This window comes from Solea solea, chromosome 20, assembly GCF_958295425.1.
Source record: "Solea solea chromosome 20, fSolSol10.1, whole genome shotgun sequence".
Taxonomy (NCBI): domain Eukaryota; kingdom Metazoa; phylum Chordata; class Actinopteri; order Pleuronectiformes; family Soleidae; genus Solea; species Solea solea.
Window position 1 is genome coordinate 4,316,280 of NC_081153.1, and position 17,283 is coordinate 4,333,562.

At 40.5% G+C, this 17,283-nt stretch overlaps 1 protein-coding gene across 6 annotated transcripts in view; it reads left to right on the top strand.

Annotated features, from left to right (window-relative positions):
* Nucleotides 1–1,132: 1,132 nt before the first annotated feature.
* trioa (trio Rho guanine nucleotide exchange factor a) overlaps nucleotides 1,133–17,283 on the top strand; it is a 75,090-nt gene continuing 58,939 nt past the window's right edge. For 5 of the 6 annotated variants that reach the window (XM_058619848.1, XM_058619849.1, XM_058619850.1 and 2 more), the window contains exon 1: nucleotides 1,134–1,495. In XM_058619848.1, the coding sequence (XP_058475831.1) occupies nucleotides 1,426–1,495 (70 nt within the window). In that variant the 5' untranslated portion in view covers nucleotides 1,134–1,425. Of the gene's footprint in view, nucleotides 1,496–17,283 lie in introns of all 6 variants that reach the window. The other variant, XM_058619852.1, reaches the window with a different exon arrangement.

Here is a 17,283-nt window from a genome sequence, read left to right on the forward strand (position 1 = left end):
AGGAAAATAGGAAATAATCTTGCTATAAATTACAGTGACCTCTCTATAGTTATAGTATATGTGTTGTGTGATGTTAAACATGATACAGTGTCTTCTGTGTACACTGTGCTATAACTTCAGTCTCTTACAGATCAATAATACAGATCAATATTGTTGATAAAATGTGCAGATACTTTTTTGTGTAGAGCGACAAGGGTGACCTGACTTTGATGGGTTTTCTTTCCTCCTCTCATTATTACCTTTATCTGTTTTTTTAATCAATTTATTGACTTGTTTTGTGAGTTGTTACTCTTCTTGTATCGTTCTCTAAATGCATCTAATTGCCTTACGATACTGTTTTATAAACAGGTTTATATACTCAATGTGAAAGTGTTTTTCCTTGTCTCATTTGTAATGCTTGACATAATAACGATGATAATGATCGTTTGTACAGATTGACCTCTGCACTGAAGAGATGCAGCTCAGCTGCTGCTTAACGGCAACGATTCTCTAGTCCAACACTGACTGTAATAAATGCATTACAGCCAAAGTTCATTTCAACGTCATCTGGGTATAGTTCCAACTCCTCACGTGACTCTCACCATTACATACTGCACCTTTAATTAATGTAGCGTACATAATGAGTGAAAACTGCGCTGAAGCGTCAGTACCAGTATACACCAGCAGATGAAGCTAGTGACACAGCTAAAATCACAATAGACAGCGGATTGAGGGAATGAAGCTCAGTCCTAGCAGATAACCACATTCTCTGTTTGGGTTATACATCATCACTACTCCTCCATTTGACACACATTGACTCATATTTTTATGGGAAACACAAAATAAACAATTACCAGTGGATAAATCATTGTCTGTTTTAACTGGCACTTTTTTTTAATAACTAGGCTTCTATATCGACTGTTGAACTTACAGCTGGCCTGCAAACATGTCATTCACTTAACTATCACAGCTGACAACCTCTGTGTGCCTTGTTATTATCTATGTTTTTTTCAGGCATGACTCACACAGAGAAACAAACACGCACACACAAGTGCGCATACGTTACGTGCGCGCGCACGGACGCAAACACACGCGCTCGTTCGTTGACGACCCACCGTCTGCTCATTTCCGAAAGCTTACGGAGATTCACCGAGCAGCGACCCGGCCCCTCCCGTCCCCCTCCTCCTCCCCGCCACAGCGACTCTCCCCTCGGCTCCACTCCGAGGAGGAACCCGGTGCCCCCTGGCCGATCGTTTCCAGTCACGTTACCCCCCAAAATGGAGGTCTGCAGATGGCACCGCTAGCGTTTACCAGTCGCCGTACCCGTCCGCGTGTCTCTAATGACGCTTTTGTCAGGACAGAAGTGATCTGGTGCCATCTTTTTGCCGATTTTTCTGGAGGATTTACTCGGGAGATACTGAGCTCCAGGTTCTGGTTGAGGCAGCCATGAGCTCCGGAGAGGGAACGGAGGAGACGAGCAAGGACGCCAGCGACTTATCGCCGTTTTTGAAGACCGGTAAGCAGCGAAAAATAAGTGGGAGAGGTCGCGGTGAGCTCCACTGGGAAGCTTCTCCCATTGCTCCAGCGACGTAGAGTGACATTGTTCCCGTCTGTGTAGTCTGTTTGGGGGTTCAGACACTGAAGCATAATGTGGGCTGTGACTCAGTTATTTCATAACTTTTCTGACAAATGAAGGACAAGCAAATGTCAGTGGTCGGCACAGATGTGTACACGTCTGAACATTAATCAATTTAAGGCATTTTTGTGTTAACTACGTTAAGATAACATCTAGACGGTGTAGCTAAGCAGCGTTAGCTTCTTAGGACAAATCTGTGGCATATCTTCCCTGCAAAAAGCATTATTGTCATTCTCATTTTTTACCTCACACCACTTAAACACATTCACACAGCAGTCTATGATGTGAAATGTGTCCTGGAAGTAGTGAAGGAAAAAGCAGTTAGGAGAAACACAGAAACTGCAGGTTTAGAGTATGTTGTCATTGCAGCTTAAACCCGACACACCTGGACCAAGGCGGCTTTAATTAACACACACTGGGTGATTCATTTTTATCTAAACCCGGTTCAGTGGCTGGGCTTGTGTTGGAAACGCAGGTCAGCGCTGTCCGATAATGGACTTGTGTGTTAACTAAATAGTTTCCAACGTTAGCTTCCTAATGCTAACCTGTTAGCTAGTCCTGGAACAGATTTGGTGAACCCTGTGTGCTAACAAATGCTAGCTAATTTAGCACCACTAGCCTGCCTGTGAAGTGACAAAGCTGGCGGGTATCTCAACAGCTCACGTGCTCCATAAAGCGCAAAACGACATTCACTGTGTGTATATTTTCCCTTTCAACATTGCGCCAACTAGCTAGACAAAAAATAGCGCAACCCTACAAGCTATGTAAACAATACACGGCGTGGAACATACTGTCTGGGTGTGCACTGTGTAGGAGACGCTAGCTGTGTGACACAGCTATCAAGGCTAAAAAGGGGCTGCTGTTTATCAGTTGTACTGTAAAACGTCAAAAAAAGTCCTGTGGCACGGATTTTTTTCGTCATATACAGTTGAGCTGCTGCTCGTAGACGAGGTTAAATCCATCAGGGCTGCATGTGCAGACTGCTAACATTAGCCAAGCAGGTCAATCTATCAAGAACTGACATTAAGTCCCAACACGGGCCTACAGTGGCTTCAAAACAATAGCTCATAAAGTGGGAATTTTAACAGAAAATTTAAGCGGTTGCTGGGGGGGGAAACATGTATGGTGAAGTTTTTTTTTTTATGTGAGCCAGTTGACTTTTGCAAGCATTAAGGTGGCACATTAAATGATGAATGTAATGCTCCACTTAGATATACAGTATAAATATTAATGCAAATGATGCGTATATCAAGTGTGCTTTTGTGAGTAGTGTTTTCTGAGTGAAAGTTTTTGGTCCGGTGGACAAAGGCCTGTCTATTTGTGTGTCTCTTTCATGAAAGAGCTGATGAGTTCAGGGGCTGCACTCAGATATGCAGGATAACCCACCATCTCTGTTGGCTGACTGCAGGCACTGAGTTGGATCTGTTGCCTGATGTCATGTCTGCTCTGCTTGCTTTAATGACTCGCATAAATTATTGCTCATGTTTATGAACCAATGCCATAGCTACTCATGTATGTGTCGCAGAGGCGGTTGCTGGTCTTTGGAACCGGGGAGAAGTTCATTTCAGGCCCAGTTGTTTCTGTAAATGAACAACTAGGAAACAAGGAAACGGGCTAATTATGTAAAGTGCAAATGCTGTAATAATGTTTTTATTTACAGTGTATATGTACAAACAAATAGTGGGCTATACCGCAGAGCAGATAACACACAAATACCAGCTATTTTTCTCAAACTTCCCTTGCAAAATCCACACAGGACTGAGGCAGAAAAGGCTCCACTCTCGTGTACATTTCTGCAACGCTGTCAATCAAAAACTGGCTGATCACCAAGCTCACCGTGGTTTTAATGCGGAGGCTGCTACGGGAATAAGAAAATAACGTAATCATTATAAACAGCTGACAGTTTAGTATTGAAATGTAAATATAACACAGCACATATTTGACGACATTTTAGAGGAGGCTGAGCTTCCCTTGCTGTCTTAGAGCAATTGCCACTGATGTGTTGTGGGAAGTTGTAAAAATAAACCGAAAAAAATTACAAAACGGTCCTCACACTGTGTGTGCTCGGATCCTAATAAGGGAATATTAATTCAGCCAAATCACTGGTTGCTCTGGTACACGATCACGTGTAGGGCCGATGTGGCAGAAATGAAATTTTAAAGGGTGTAAACAAGGCAGAGAATGACATCCAGCCTCTGGCTCCTGTGGTTTTGTGTCTAGCGAGATAATATACCACAGAGGGAAGTTCAGAATTTGCACTGAGCTCATCTGATCATTTCCTCTTAGGGAGAGCAGCGAGAAACATCCTGTAATTCACTTTCAGCCACACTTTGTGTTTTTTGTTGATGGTGCACAGCTGCAGCCATTCTGCCTCATTGCCAATCAGGTTTTTTGCTAATTCGTTGCGTTATTAGAAATGTTTGTCTTCCATTCTTATTTTTACAAGCCCATCTGTTGCAGTTTCAGTTTGTTGTAAAGAAATAGATCTTTATTTACATTACTGAAAAAATATATTAGCCTTATTGCTATGTTTGAGAGAATCAGTGGCACAGAGAATTGTTTTTGTTACATTTCAGTTTCTTTAGTAGTGATAGGGCCACATTTAAGTTGCAGAAAATGTTCTTTGTATGTGACAAAATCCCACTTTGAGGATCAGGAATGAGCATTTCATACCACTATTCTCCACTGACAGTGTTAATTCAGTTAGTTTAGATTTCAGGTCAATCTGTGAAGCATTCTCAGGTTTTACAGTGCCGGTCCAGGCTATAACCAACCTTTATCCATTCTTAACTTTCTCTAATGTTAACTACAGTCATAACTTAAACTTGACCAAGTTAGTTTATCTTTTTGGGTTTCATAATCATGTTTACTTGATGCCAATTGTGGCCTACTGAAGCTAAATAAGACAATAATTTACATTTTTTAAATGTCACGATGAGCTGCTTTTTAACTGTCTAGTTGGTTGTGCTGTAGCCACACAATCTCAGGCTCCGCTGTAATATAATCCACATTTTGACTTCAATTTAAACTACTCAATTAGTCCCACCAAGGGCAATAAGTTAAGAGTAGTATGGCAAAACAACTAAAACCACAAACACTACACAGTGACTTAATTCACAACCACACCAAGTGCACGAGGGCCCACGTGACTGGTATACAGAATAAGGTGCTAGTGGTTGATAAAACGCATATAAACAATAATCCACAGGTGTGTAAACACCCATTCTGTAAGGTGGTTTCTATGTGGTTTCAGTGTTGTTTTCTGTGTTCAGTTCCTGCCACTTTTACTGGTTACAACAGGATAGTGACTGACAAGACTGAAAACTAGTTTGATATTTACTTTAAAAGTAAGATTGGTTGTAACATTGATTAGATTTTATTTTGTTGCAGAATGCACATTTCTAAGCATGATTTCGGGTCCATATTGTGCATTATCACTAGTTATTTCAGCTTTTGTAAACAGTCCTAAGTTGAATGTCTTGTTCTGAATCAGTTTTATCAGTAGTGAAACCACCATAGGCCTAAGTATACATGGCCTATTGCTGGCTTTGTGCAATATGCTTCTTGGTAGACTTGAGTGTCACCTTTAGGTTCTCCTCGTCTTTGTTTTTCTCGTGAACTTCCTCCTCATAGATGTGGGAATCTTGTTCTGACATGTACAGGTTTGAGTGTCTTGCCACAGGCCACGCTCCCCCCACCCCCACCACCTTCCATCTCCAGATCCATCCTCATCTCCTTTTCCATCCTTCGGCATTGGCCTCTTTGTCTTTCCTATGTCCTCCCTTTTTGCTTTCTTCACTGCTCGCTGTCTTGTTTTCTGTGCAGTGATTCGCCAACAACAGTTTCATGTTTTTGCTCCTTCCTTTATTCTTGTGTCTGTTTTGAGCATTTCCGTGCCAAAGCAAAATGACAGCTAATAAAAAAAAAAAGCTTCCTCCCCTGTCTCTTTCTCTCTCTCCCCCCTGTCCTCCAGACTGGAATTAATACCCAGGACTTTGAAAGAAGGAGTTTTGTTGTGGCATGTTATCAATCATCAAGTAACTGCGTCAAACACTCAATGACTGACTGATTTGGTGTTGATTTCATTTAGTTATTACTACTGCAGTGTGGGGGTATTATTCACATTAAACGTATTGGAACTGCCAGTGCATCCATGAATGAAGGTGTAGAGGTGGCAACGTGTTGTTCGCACGGTTCGTCTGTATGTTTGAATGAGCTTGTGTGTGTGTGTGTGTGTCTGTGTCTGTGTGTGAGAGAAACTAAGTGAAACCAACAGGAGACGAGGAGAAATCTGATCCAAAGCTTACATTTATGACTCAGGTCCATTCACACAGGATGAGGTCTGAACACACACACACACACACACGCACGCGTACATGCACGGTGAGACTAATGGATATTGATCCAGGAGATGGAGACTGATTGAGGTCCCTCAGTAAAGGTTTCCTCCAGGCCTAAAGCTGCCAAGTTGGATACAAAGCAGAAGCTAAAGCCTTTTGCTATACAAAGCTCTTTTTTTCTTCTTCTCTTCTTTTTAATCATTCCATGTTTATGGCACGGAAGTAAGCAGAGAACTGGTGCAATATGGATTAATACACATGAATGAATGAATGAATGAATGAATGAATGAAAGAAGAAAGAAAACTGAATTTGTTCAGAAACACAGTTTTACCGTTGTCTTGACAACATAGACTTGTTCTTGTGTTTGTGTACTTTGCACATAATTTGTCATCATAGAAAATCTGCCAACATTGTGTATAATACTAAATCTCCAAAAGGTTTTTTTGAAATTTAAATAATATTTAAAATACAAGTAACATTTTATTAATTTAAGAAAAATACAAAAAACGGACAAATGAAATCACTACATCTTAAAGCAGGGAAAGAAAAATGCCATTTTTATTGTTTCATGCAACAAAAGATACGAACGACAATTGATAGTCCTAACCACTTTACTTTACTACACTTTAAACAATTCTCACTGCAAGGTTGTGCTGGAGCTTTAGGAGCCACATTATTATTGTGATTATATATTAATAAACATAAAACAAATGACCATTCATGATTAGTATTACATTTAATGTTAAATAAGCTGGTTGTCACAGAATATGACAGGACGTGGAATACAGTATAATGTCACGTGAGCTGAGACTGATCAGTCCATTAGGAAAAACACGTTTTTACTTTAAAATGGTGGATATTCATTTTCCTTCAAACCTCACTGCACCTCTGCAAATATTACATTTTGCAGTTGTTTTATTTTAAGCCAGTTTGTTGTTAATTGCAGCATTGTGGAGTAATCACATGTTTTAATACGCCACTAACCTTTTTTTCTTTGTCACTGTAGACAAGAGACTTAAAGCGGGTAGGGAGTAGCTTTTAAAAGTAAACATTCAAACCATTGTCAAATGAGTCCATGCAATCCTGATCAAGCCTATCAGCTCCACATGACTCTGTCTCTCTCTGTGTTTCTCAGTATGATTTTTCGTTTCATGTCTGTGGCGACATTCCTGTGCTGCACACAGCCCGGCGAGTTTTTTACGTCACAAATGACAGAGGGAAGACGGAAGCGTAACGGCTACGCTCGTAAAAGGAGGCGGCTGCAAAGAGTTGGAATATGGAGCATGAGTCGCTCTTTCAGAAAGCGGGGGGAAAGTCTGATATCACGCCTCAAGCACCCACGAAAAAGTTTCCTCCTAATCCTCATACGTAGTCCTAACTCGTGCAGACAGCCTCAGTGTGTGACTGTGACACAAAGCTGCAGCAGGAGAAGACATGTCTTCTTCACAGCAGCGTCTCTGTCACAGCAGGAGCTTACTTTATTATTTTTTTTACATGTAGCAGCTTGTTTTTGAGCTGAAGATCGTTGTTATTTTTGCCACCTTGGAAGTGGATCCAAACCATCTATCAGAATAATCCTTAAACAGAACGGCATATTACACACAGGGAGTTAAGGTTGCACCTCTCCCACTGATCTGGACTGACCCTGTTTAACAAGAGGTCCATGATTATGACCAATTAATATGATTTGGCTGCCTTTTTATAGTAGGAAAACATTGTTTTAAGAAGTGGGCTAAGTGTACACAGCGTCAGACTGGTGCCTTCCTGTCAGCAGATACAAATGTTTGTTGTCTCACGTTTCTCTCACTCACCAGTGCCTTCGCTCTTCAGAGTTAGTGCAGTAACTCTTAAAGAGAAACACAGGAGGAGAACGTTGCGAGAAAGAGCTTCAGAGCACAAAACTGTGAATTGGAAAGGCACATTTTTAGTAGCACAGGCCGCACTTTTCCACACCGTGGCATAATGTGGTTCCCAGTACGAGGGGCTTCTTGATAGGCAGCTGCTGTTGCTTGTCGCACTTACTCGCACAAGCACTGTCTTGGTTTTTTTCCCTTGGTCCCCTCCCTGTTTTGTTAAGGTCACTTTGTACTCCATGGACTCTCGCCTCCACACAGGCAGTGGGCATATTTACAAAAAATATCCACAAAAAAAATCTCTGAGAGATGTGTGCTATCGTGCAAAATAGTGCTGTGAATACAATAAATGGAAGCCAGCTGGAGGGAAAGATGATGGTTATGAGATTTTAGCCCTTTTATTTAGCCAGGCAGCTTCAATCAAGAGCAAATGGATGGCTGAGTAAAAAGCTTTTTTTTATATACATATATAAAATATATATGAAGGACTGGAGAGCAAGCCAAAACATGGGGATAAAAACATCCCTTCCACTCGAACTGTTCCTTTTATTGTGGCATTAAAGAAGTGATGTTTCACTTAGAAAGGCATTCATCCCTTAAAGTGAAGCACAAATACAACACACACACAACACCAAACACATGGTAATGGCAGCAGCTTATACACTTGAAAACCACTAGTGCCACAGGCAGAAACTCATCTCATCCGTATATGTACGGATGGAAATGTTTTATAAAATGGTTATGATATGACAGTCGGCCAAATAATGTACTCACCTTGTTTTCACATCATTTCCCACTTTTATATCATTCTCTCACTGCAGCATATTTGAAAATTGGGAAGGAAACGATAACAAAGTATTCTCGTATCTCATTTTCCCATGAATGGTTTTGTATAATCATTATAATAACCCTTCTCATCCCCAACAACAGGTGCAGGTACATTCAATTTTAAAGGTAGAATTACAGCCCAAAGGCAAAGCTGCATCCTCTTACTTCACTGTCAAATCAGTGTTTTGTTTTACTTCTTCTTCGATTGATAGCCTTTTGATGTTATGGTCAAAGTATTCGTAAATCATTAGCATTAGAGGTGCCAGCCTCTTTGTTGTTCAGTCAGCACACATGACACCGTTGACACAAAATGGGTGTTTGTGCCAGAAGCAAAGGAAAACATCCAAGGTTATGTTTGGCAAATGACTATGTAGATCACCCACTGTTACTCCGCGTCATGTGACAGAAACCGCTCGTAAAGCTCAGTGAAGAGGGAGCACCTGTAAAACCAACACATTACTGTCATATATATATATATATATATATATATATATATATATATATATATATATATATAAGCTAATAACAGTGAATACCATGATGATTATCTCTTTATACTTTCCTTCCAGAGTAAAGTGGGTTGAAAAACAACAACAAATCAGAATATTGAAGCTTAAAAATGCAGATGAGATGCTCCAAGAAATAAAAAATATTGATTATAGATTTAACTTTCTGTGGAAAAATGTGGTAAACCTAATAACGAGCAGGCGGAATACATCATGTTGCTCAAGGCCCTTGCTGCAGTTCTTTATATCGTATTACAGTCTTGTGAGGACTGGTCATCTGGGTTAGGTTTTCTTTTGGTGTAACAATGATGTCTCCCAGTGTGAAGAGTTGGGGGGTTGCCTTCTGCCTTGTTTTACTCGGTGTTGAATATGCTGCGCAATTTATGTCATCATGAGGTGAGCCAGGGTGTAGGTTTGTCCTGGTGGTGGTGGTGGTGGTGGTAAAGTAATTAAAGCTTCCTGTTTGAGCTGCATACGGTTTCACGCAGAAGTAAAATGAGGACATTTCATGACATTTAAAAGCTGATCTAGGAAGGAAGAGATCCTTTGCAAGTGTACATTGCACAGTGGAAATGAGGATTGTTTTGGGTTATGGGGTGGTGGGTCAAAATATCGATTTGGTGATATATCGGCATCTTACCTCAATGTGATAATCGATACACCAGAGCAAATAACAATATTTTAATTAATAAATAAGTTTCATTGCCAGGCGTTGCAACTTCATGTCTCCTCACGGTGGCGCTGCTCAAACGACTGAGGGAAACTTGTGCCTCGGATGTCACCAGGCCGAAGAAGAGGGAGTTTACAGTGGGATAATGGCGTGAGAAAGCTACGTTCAATACATAGACTTTAAGCACTTTGTTCTCTTTGTTGTGAATCAATAGAGACACTACACTTATAACTTTTCACGAAAGTTGTTGTTTTTTCAGTTGGACAGATATCGTGATGTATCGCTCTATGATTGTCTTGCCATATATTGATTATCACAGAATTCTTCAGATATTATTGGTATCGTGGACCATGTATCGTATAGTAAAGTACCCTGTGATTCACACCCCTAATTATTAATGCAAATGGTAAAAAGATACTGATGCAAATGTAAAAGTTTGGAGGACTACCTTGACGATAAACTAATGGGAGGGAGGAGTAAGGTTTTTTAAATCTAAAACTCTGTTAAAAAACCCAGTTCAGCACTGTTGATGCCTGCACGGTGACTAAACACAGACAATTTTCAGCAAGAACACAGTGAGCAAATCCATCAAACCACAAAAGCCATGGAGGGAAATGAATGGAGTTGTTTGTAGCCCAAAGCGTATATGATGTCAGTGTGAACTCTTTGCTGTATCACAGTAATACTAACCCCAAAACCAGAACAAAAAAACTCCAGATTGCATTTCATAAGGGAACAACGCTTACTTCCCCAACAGTTGAATGCCTCTAAACAAGTTTTGTCCGTCTCTGAATGTGTTGATTATGGCAGCGAGAGGAGCTTCCCGGAACTGCAGCGACAACCCAACGAGGCCGGCCAAGTTTGGAGAGTGATTTAAAAAGGGTGATGACATTGGCCATGTATGTCTGGTTATGCTGCAGTGAAGTCATTACAGAAATGGATTTTATAAGATTGCCTTTCGTGATGATTAACAGCAAAATCTGCTTGTTCGAGCATGTACTGTATATTAGGGAAAGGCATGTTAAGCAAAAAGCACTATTTGGAATATGTGACGTGGTTATTGGTTGGATATTTGAATATTCGCCTCTCTCCTTGTCAGAGTTTATTAGAAACTAGCTATTTGGACAGAGTATGTGGTGATACAACATGGCAAGTTGGTTTCAAGTTCCACACATTGACTTTTTCAGATCTTAGCAGTGTGCTTTCTTCAAACTGACTTCACCATGGTCTTCACGAGCCAGGAAAAATGTTATTGCTTCAGCCAAATTGCAAACTCGCAAACACCAGAGTTGGTGAACGTAGACGAGCAGCCAATGAGATGCATTCAAAGACCGTTGTAAATGTTATTCTCTTATGCAAACATGCATGCAGTCAACAAACTGTGCTTGCTGCTGCTGCCACCTTGTGGCATTAGACTCATTAGGAAGTCATCAATGCAATTGATAGAAAATCAATTGTGATTGACGTTTTTTATAAATGTGTATAAATGATGTTCGAGAGCAGAGATCATGTGAGAGCAGGACCAGTCCCTGCCCCCCCCCATATGTGTTTGTGTGTGTGTGATGTTGCCAGCTCTAATAGCATTAGGCACGTAAGAGGTGAAAGTTCATTGGATTACACGTGCTGACCTAATCTAATCTGGTGTTTACTGTCTGGGATTACTGCGTTGAGGGTGCATTTTTGTACACAGGAGTAGAGGTAGATAGGGGTCTGGATTAGTGATAGGTCAGTGCCCATGGATGCACACAAACACAGGCTCCAACAGCATTGTAACAGTTTTGTTTAGTAGTTTTGTTACTGTTGACACCAAAACAATACTAGTTTGTTTTAAGAAGTGCACCTTAAGTAGTCCTTGGAAAAACTCTTTTCTTTACTTTCGTGTTTCAGGAATAGTCTAGGGCTGCTTATGATCATTTTAATCTGCAGATTGTTCATTTATTCTGTAAAATATAGTCCAAATCCCATAAGTGTTTAATATATTGCTATAAAAAGTAGAGAAACAGGAAATCTCTGACTGATATTTATTTATTTAATTATTTATTTATTTATTTATTTATTTATTTATTTATTTATTTATTTATTTATTTAATTAATTAATTAATTATTTATTTATTTATTTATTTATTTATTTAATTAATTAAGTAATTAGTTAATTAATTAAGCATTTTTGCATGAATGTTAATTTATAAAAAACAAATGTTTTTTCAAGGTGGCAAAATACCAACGATGTTGCCAAGTAATTGGCTAATCAGAGCAATTAGAAATTGTATTTTATGGAATATTATGTTGAAATTTCTTGCAGGAACTGTAGCTGAATAGTTGGACATTTGTGTTTGTTGTCTATATGGTAGCTGAGCAAGCTGAAGTGGCCTTGTCTCCCTGTTACAGAGAACCAAAATCAGGAGAAGGACTAAAATGTTTGCTGCAGTTTAAACTTCACCGTATCTTGGCTGTAGTTTTATTTGTAATTGACAGATGAGTGGTATGAATCCTCATCTATCGCCACCTACAAGCAATTAAAGGTATTTCCCAAAATGTTGAAATACTTTATGTATTTATGTACACAATATATGTGTGTGTGTGTGTGTGTGTGTGTGTGTGTGTACAATCAGTAATAAAAGGAAAACCCTGCACTAAAATCATGATCAGAAATGACCTGTCATAGATGTACTTCTGACCATATTTGACAGCTATAATTATGTAGATGGTTGATTGTGATATGTTCCAAAACAGTATTTACACCAAGCTATTAACCACATAAGGATAACGTCATTTGTAATATTTAGTCTAAATCAGAGATGATGTAGAACAGCACCAGAGACAGCTTCTTATGCAATGGGTCCATGATTTATTTTGCTTTGTTTGTGTCCACCACAACAAGGCTGAGGTTTTCAGTCTGTCACTATGGTGATAATGGCTAATGTGTCTGTTCAGCTGGCCTACGTAATGCCTTTACCAGCCCAGCCTATGTAAACCAGGTCAGCAGAAGCCCTCTTGTTATCAGTGAGCCGTTACTTCCCACAAAATCAGACACACGGGTTTGTTGCCCAGAGAACGGGCTAGATAAGACCAAAGGGCACGAGATAAGTGCTAATAGTGGTGGTCGGCGTCTGTGATCTTGTTGCGGGTCCTTGAGATCAGGGAGAGATCACATGCATCAAAGTTTTACCTGTGGCACAGATCCAGACTCCTCAGGGAGGAAAAAGAAGTGGAAAAAGCAGTATTATAGTATTATATTGTGACCCACAGTAACAGTCAGAATACTTGGGAATCAGGTTTTAAGCAGAATGACGTACACTGTCAGTTTCAGAGTAGTTAAAAACGAGAAGTGAAAATAATGCTACTAAATGTCAGTTGACATTCACTAGTGCTGTTTTGCCTTTATTTATTTATTTTAAGTCAAAGGTAATCTATTAGTCCATTAACCATGGCATTAGGTATCCCATTTTAGGAACATTGCACATACACATGCAGACACACACACACACACATGCCTCGCCTCTCTGTGTTTATAAAAGGGAGCTTGTCCCACTTTTTCCTCTCATCTGCCATGCTCTCGTTCGGTAATTTCTCCGGCGTGATAGCTAATTGGTGTGAGCTTGGGGGAAATTTGCAGTTCCACCACTGTTTTCTTAAAACAACCTGGAAGGAGAGAACGAAAAGAGTCGAGCGGGGGTAAAGAGGAAAAATGGAGCGAAGATGGAGATAAATGAGAAGACAGGAGGTAGGTAGGTCGGAGACGAGTGCGAAAGGCACCGCCGGTTGCAAGTGGCCGTGAACTCACATGTGTAGATAACCGTTTTCTTTACGCATTCTTGTAGCAGGAGTGTAAACAATAGCCTTTGGGAGCCAGTGAATGATTTTATTGTACTGTTAGAAGATAATAAGGAAGTCTGTTCAGTGCAGGTGATATCCAGAGTTGGAGAGAGAAAGGCCTTGGAAAGATAAGGCAGAGGAGAAGTATAGACGAGAGTGCTAACCCTTGTGAACAGAGTACTTACCGGTTCATGAAAAAGATCTACAAAAGAGTCAATTTGGCTCGCGATTGATTGGGATCAGTGTGAAAGAAGTTCCAGAATTGTCACTGTTCCTATTTAAAGAGTAGAAAGAGAGAGTGTGAACCAAACTAGGACAAGTCCTGAAAGACCATTGTACTCCTTTTTTTTTACTGAGGGTCTCCAGTGCATTCAAAACTGCTATCTCACCGTTGCCCTCCCCATTCTCACTCTCTCCCCCCCTCTGTCTGTCTCTCTTCTTCATTTCCTCCCCCCCCCTTTTTCTTTCATGCTAAGGGCCAGTAACTGAGAGGAAGTGATCCACTCCAAACATCACAGTCAGTGGTCTTTTTGTGTGTTTTGAGAAGAGGCTACAAAGCGCTGAGGTCACAGAGTGGTCCCAGAGGTCCTTAGGAATCACTTAAAAGCAGTTGTTTGTAGTGTAGGAACGGGCTAACTCGTCTTGATTACAACAGCTAATACAGAGATCGCATAACAGCGTGATTGGGTAGAAAAAAATCTATATATCTGGCCATAAAAGCCTGAAGTTGGTGACCTCTGGGACATGTAAATGCCACTATTCAGTCATATACACTGATCATAAATGTTGTCTGTTGTTGTAGTTTACCTTCCAAATTTTAAAACAGGCTTTATTATAACTTTTTGAGCCAAAAGTTAAAATAATAAAGTAAGTTAACTGGACTTAACTGTGTTGTCTGCTAACAGGAAGCTGTTGAGTAGTGGCTTAATGAATGGAAGTCTCATTTGTCATCAATTTTCATCATAGATTTATAATAGATCCTTTAATAAGGAGACTCAGAAGACTGTTAGTGAAAGTTTGGTTGACGGCTAGTGACGTGTTAAAGGCTTTCACTTAGTGTGGAATGAAGAAGAACTGGCTGGGTGGTTGGTAGTTAAATGTCTAAACAGCTGATCCTTTGTGATAGAAGCACTCATGTCTTATACCAAATAAGAAGCTGATGAAACAGAGGTTCACCTGAAGGGGATTATGTTTAAGAAGATTATGGTTGGGATAAAATGAAGGTAAGATTTTGACTATCTTATTTTAACTACGACAAGATCACACTAGCAATGCAGTTACCTCCCTACTCTTTACCCACTGCATTTATTGAGTTATCAGTTTTTCCTTTACCATTCATTTGGCACAGCATGTGTTTTATTTAATTTTAGGTGTGTGTGTGTGTGTCTGCTAAGTTTTTCCTACATTTTCTCATCCCCCACTTACTACATTCTCTCTCTCTCTCATGTGCGCACAGAGCGTCAGAGTCGCAGTTGGTGTGAAAATAATCTGTGTGTTATGTGTTAAGAGAAAAAGGTTGCCAATGATCAGGATCTCAAGTTTAACAAAGTTTTAATCTTGCGAGATGGAGCAGTTACAGAGCAGTGCTCAGACTATTACAGTCTGAAGTCTCCTTTTATCCTCCCCTCCAACACTCACTCAGCAGACACTCTTCTGCAATTTCTTCCAATCGCCCCAGACAACAATGAATCCTATAGACATCCATTTCCCTAAACTAAAGTTGACTCAAACCTTTACACATTTGTACTTTTCCAATCACATAATTGTGCAAACATAGAAACAAGTCACATAATGGAGGAACTACTAATTGTACAGCAAAGTTCAACACAAGATTATTATGTGCTATGTTAATTACCTGAGCTGCTCAAAAAGCAAGCAAAAAAAAGCTTGTTCTTGTGATTCTGCATATCATACCTATGTTCTTACCGGCATCTTGCTACTGCCGAGTCTTTACAGCAGTAACCCGACAGGAACCAACAGGGACAGGAAAGTTGTTTGTTGCCTCTCAAACCTCCAGTGGATGTCCACCTGATCATGAGTTCAGGAAGTTGCCACCATCATTACCGTGCATGATTCACCCTGTCATTGTTTCACGCCAGCTCCATGCCAAGCAACAATAATCCGTTCAGATGGGTGATTCCTCTGCCCTTGACATTTTACATATTTGCTTAACCCCCTTAACAGCCATATATATCACTTCACTCTCATAGACTGCTTTGACAGCGAGGGCATTGCTCATTGTTTTGTGCATCGCACCTCATTTCGGTCGGTGTGAGCGAGACAATAGGTATTTTAAAATGAAAGGGGGTCTTTCCTATTTGTGTGTGAGTCAAACGATGAGTGTGCTTGCCGAGAAGGGGAAGGCAGGGGCCCACAGAAAGGGTGGCCTTGTGTTAACGCGCGCTCTGAGACAGAAACAGTTTGTGTCAGGACGAGAGTGGAGTGTCTGTGGAAGCGAGCTCAGCTCAGCGTACAGTATATACAGTGTTCAACAGAGTGGAGGTTTGGGTGAGTTCACTCTATCCAAGATTGTCGGAGTTTGGAACTTTTATTGGACTGGACCCGCTGCGTTTTCTGCTTTGTCATTTCCTCAATGGTCGTAAGAGGTGCGTGTGATCTGTTTAACTTTATCCAAACAGCCCAGTTGTCATTTCAGTGGTGAGCTTATCCTACTAGGGTCTGTAATGACGTTGACTAAGAGTGTGTGCATGTCTGAATATGTGGTTGGATAAACCTTTTGCTGTAATGGCCTCATCTCGGAGGACAAGCCTCCATTCTAATGTTTCTATCGTGCACATACACATTATGTTTTATTTCCCTTTTGCCCATGTGTGTTTGATTTCTGGGTCACTTACAAGTCTTATTGTGTAGATTGTGATAAGATGTGGGCAACCACTTCTGCAGTCTGGTATTATGTTGTTGCACACTGTGGCTTAAGTGGACATCTTCGGCATTACAAATATGTGAAGTATGTGTGTGTTTGGGCTCTCTCTCTCTTGCATTTCTTCTTTCCCTGATTTCCCCTTCATCTCATTCATTCCGCCGTGAAGTTCTCCCAGGTACAAAGCTTGAGAGAAAATTCCCCCGAGAACATTGCGTCTTTTCAATGCTCGACTCTTGTTTTCCCACATCATGTTGGCGTGTGAAAGCTGTTTCTCATGAACGTGAGCCCCTGTGGCATTGGCAGTTGTTGCTAACTCATGTGTAGTTTTTATGTGTACTGTGTGTGTTGCTAAATCACAGCTGTCTGGAAAGGTAGTACATTCTTTCAGCCAATAGAGCGAGGAACCAGTTTTTATAGAGAGGCTCATATCATAATCTCAACAGGTGCGTTAAATATGATACAAGGGTATTGACTTGAAGGTCATGACTGTTACATATGGCATTAGAAGAGTTGCGTTTCTTGCTCAAGGGGACTTTAGCAAGCAGATACTTGGTGCAGAGTCTTGAAACTGGACAGTCAAGACTCCTTGTGTTGCATTCAACTCGTATTAGTGCGAGTATAAACAATAGTATCAGCTTGTGCACAGCAACCACATCAACACCAGTGTTGTGATTACAAATGGGAAACTAGATGCTTCTTCTGTCTGTCTGTCTGTCTTTCTTGGCACTTTATGTGGAAGTGCTTGAAAAAAAGTAAACGTGTATGAATGG